The sequence below is a fragment of the Ochlerotatus camptorhynchus genome, unplaced genomic scaffold (genome assembly GCF_037179485.1).
Source record: "Ochlerotatus camptorhynchus isolate MF236.1 unplaced genomic scaffold, CSIRO-AGI_Acam_v1.1 ptg000242l, whole genome shotgun sequence".
Classification (NCBI taxonomy): domain Eukaryota; kingdom Metazoa; phylum Arthropoda; class Insecta; order Diptera; family Culicidae; genus Ochlerotatus; species Ochlerotatus camptorhynchus.
In genome coordinates, this window is record NW_027040732.1 from 541,621 (window position 1) to 544,300 (window position 2,680).

The 2,680-nt window shown below is 45.6% G+C and overlaps 1 protein-coding gene across 1 annotated transcript; it reads right to left on the bottom strand.

Annotated features, from left to right (window-relative positions):
- Positions 1 to 312: 312 nt before the first annotated feature.
- On the bottom strand, positions 313 to 2,416 carry LOC135704464 (SOX domain-containing protein dichaete-like). Its single transcript, XM_065225942.1, has one exon. The coding sequence runs from the start codon at positions 1,978 to 1,980 to the stop codon at positions 1,033 to 1,035; it is 948 nt and encodes a 315-aa protein (XP_065082014.1). The 5' UTR covers positions 1,981 to 2,416; the 3' UTR covers positions 313 to 1,032.
- Positions 2,417 to 2,680: the final 264 nt, after the last annotated feature.

Here is a 2,680-nt window from a genome sequence, read left to right on the forward strand (position 1 = left end):
CATGTTGATCAGAACGGCATAACATAGCAACAGCAGTAAAGCAAAAAAAAAACTGATTATGACAAGAGTGTTCATCATGAGAACGTATTCAAACTGTCAACATACTACAGACCCAAACTGAAATACGATACCACATGATATTTACCGTCGCTTGGAAAATGTTATGATTGCAAGTAAATTGTGATGACAGAAAAAATCATAACCTTAAACATTGTTAACACATAAAATAAAGGTACAAGCAAAGAGGAGACAACCGCCCCAGTTAGGGTTTCTTTTTCAAGTTTCTATAGTAACAGCACAAATCGGTTCGAATTTCTCTTTTATCATCAAAAATTATTTATTTCGCATACAATCTTCCTGCTCCTGTGTTTCTTTCACTGTTTGCTGCTTACGATTTATGAGATAACAAATAAAGATAAAGTCCATTCTTACGAAAAACCCAATCCACTCCTACCGATCAGCCGAATGTTTACTCGTTTCCACTGATTGATGATGATGATCTGTTCGTAAATTTTGTTTTAATCGTTATAAAAATTGTATCCTAACAGCGCGCGTCCACTCGTCGTTTGAGATAGAAAATAATCTCATAAATGATTCGTTTTGGGGGGGGGACTCGAACCTAACAGAACTAACATAAGACAACGTTGTTCGGAGTGAGTTGATAATTAGTCTAGCGCACAGTCCGCACATCGATAAATTTCTAGGCTATTTACACAGTAAAGACCCACCGAAATCGGTCTTCGTCATCAGTTCTAAACTAGTTAAAACAAAAAAAAAAAGCTTCCTACTATGAGAGGGATGTCGTTCCTTTTGTTCAGAGTTATCGTTTCACATGAATAAATTAAAGTAAGTAACACGACGGCGCGGCGACGCTTCATCCGATCGCTTATAACCACGGAATATATACACATGAAAACGGGAGTTCGCCAGCGCGTCTTTTAGGTTAAGGAAAGGTCCTATCGGTAAACTGAACTACAGACAATGGTGCTTCTTACTCTGAGATACAATCACTGTGCCGTTGTCGTCAGCGAACTAGTAGATGACCTGTACGGGCCGCCGCATCGAGTTCTCGATATCGCTCGGCAGGATGGTGGCAGACTGCTGTGAGGTACTGGGGCTGGATCCAGGCGATGTGGATGACGTGGACGAGTTGTACAGGCTGTTCGAGTGAGCGGCATAGAGCGGCGAGGCCGCTGCCGCAGCCGAGATGCCACTGTAGATATTGGAGTAGAACGAGCTAAGTGAAGTCGGTGGCATTTGCTGCGTCTTGTGGGCTTCCATACCCGTCGGGGAGCTGTTCTGGACGTTCTGTTGCGATTGGTGTAGTTTGGATAGGGTCAGTGGATCAAAGCCGCCAAAGTAGGGAACTGAGTAGTGTTGTTCCAGCTGCTGGAGGTGGTGAGACGGGGCAAAGTACGGGGGAAGTTGCGGGAATGGGTACGATGATCCAAGGACGTTCTTGGCGGATTGTTGCATTCCTAGGGAGAGTCCCCCGGCGGCGTTAGCCAAGGGGTTCTTTGGCTTACGTCGTGGTCGGTACTTGTAGTCTGGATGTTCCTTCATGTGGCTGGCCCGCAAGCGCTTGGCTTCGTCGATGAAGGGGCGTTTCTGAGACTCGGTGAGCAATTTCCATTCGGATCCCAAACGCTTGGAGATCTCCGAATTGTGCATTTTGGGGTTGTCTTTGGCGATCTGACGACGTTGCAGCCGGGACCAGACCATGAAGGCATTCATGGGTCGCTTGATGTGTCCGTCCTGACCAGGTGAGGTCTGATGAGACCCGGGCTGTTGAGATGTGTGAGTTTGAAACCCAGCCAGTGAAGTGGGCGGGAAACTTAACCGAGGTTTCACGTCCACGCTGCCCGGACTGTGGTTCGGTTGAGGCGCATAATCAGCTGCCGGCGGCATATCCATTTGATGATTACCCAGCGAGAACCCATAATGCGGGTGGCTCAAACTGGCCATTGAATGGTTAATCATCTCGATAATCTCCGGAATCACTTAAAGTCTTCGTAAATCAATGCACTTGGCAATCTCTTCTGATCAATCTCTCTCACTGTTCACAAATCATAAAGTTCACTCTCATTTGCTTACTGTCCAAAACTTGTCAAACACTTTGAATGGCTTCCTTTATCTCGATTCTTCCACTAATTGCATTCCATTCAAATGGTGTAGCTTCGTAAAACTCGTTTCTTCCTTCACAATGAATCTCGTTTTTGAAACGTTTTCCAAACACTGGGAAAAGTCTCAAAGACAACGATAACAACAACAACAAAATCCAAACTCCAATTTAGGTCTTCACTGCACAAGAGCCAAACTCGAACTGAATGGTTGTGATTCGACCGGTTCTGCACCTTCTCTCATCCTGAACGCACCGCGGCGCTTTCAGGTATTCTCCGCTTCTCAGCTTCTTTTGTGCGTTCCACACTCACACAAATGTGCTCAGTGTAAAATCTCCGATCCGATCGCACCCTGATTGAATGCGATAAACAAAACCTCGACCGTATAAAACACAACCGCACGAACACCGGTCGAATAAAAGAAGGCGTGTTCAGCCTTTTTCTCTCTCTTCTCAGCCATTGTTTACGCCTTTTATCTTAAGACCCAGCACGGCAGGCAGCAGCATTCGTCCATTGTATGCGCGAACACATTGCTCTCTGTTTTAGCTCACTCGTTTATC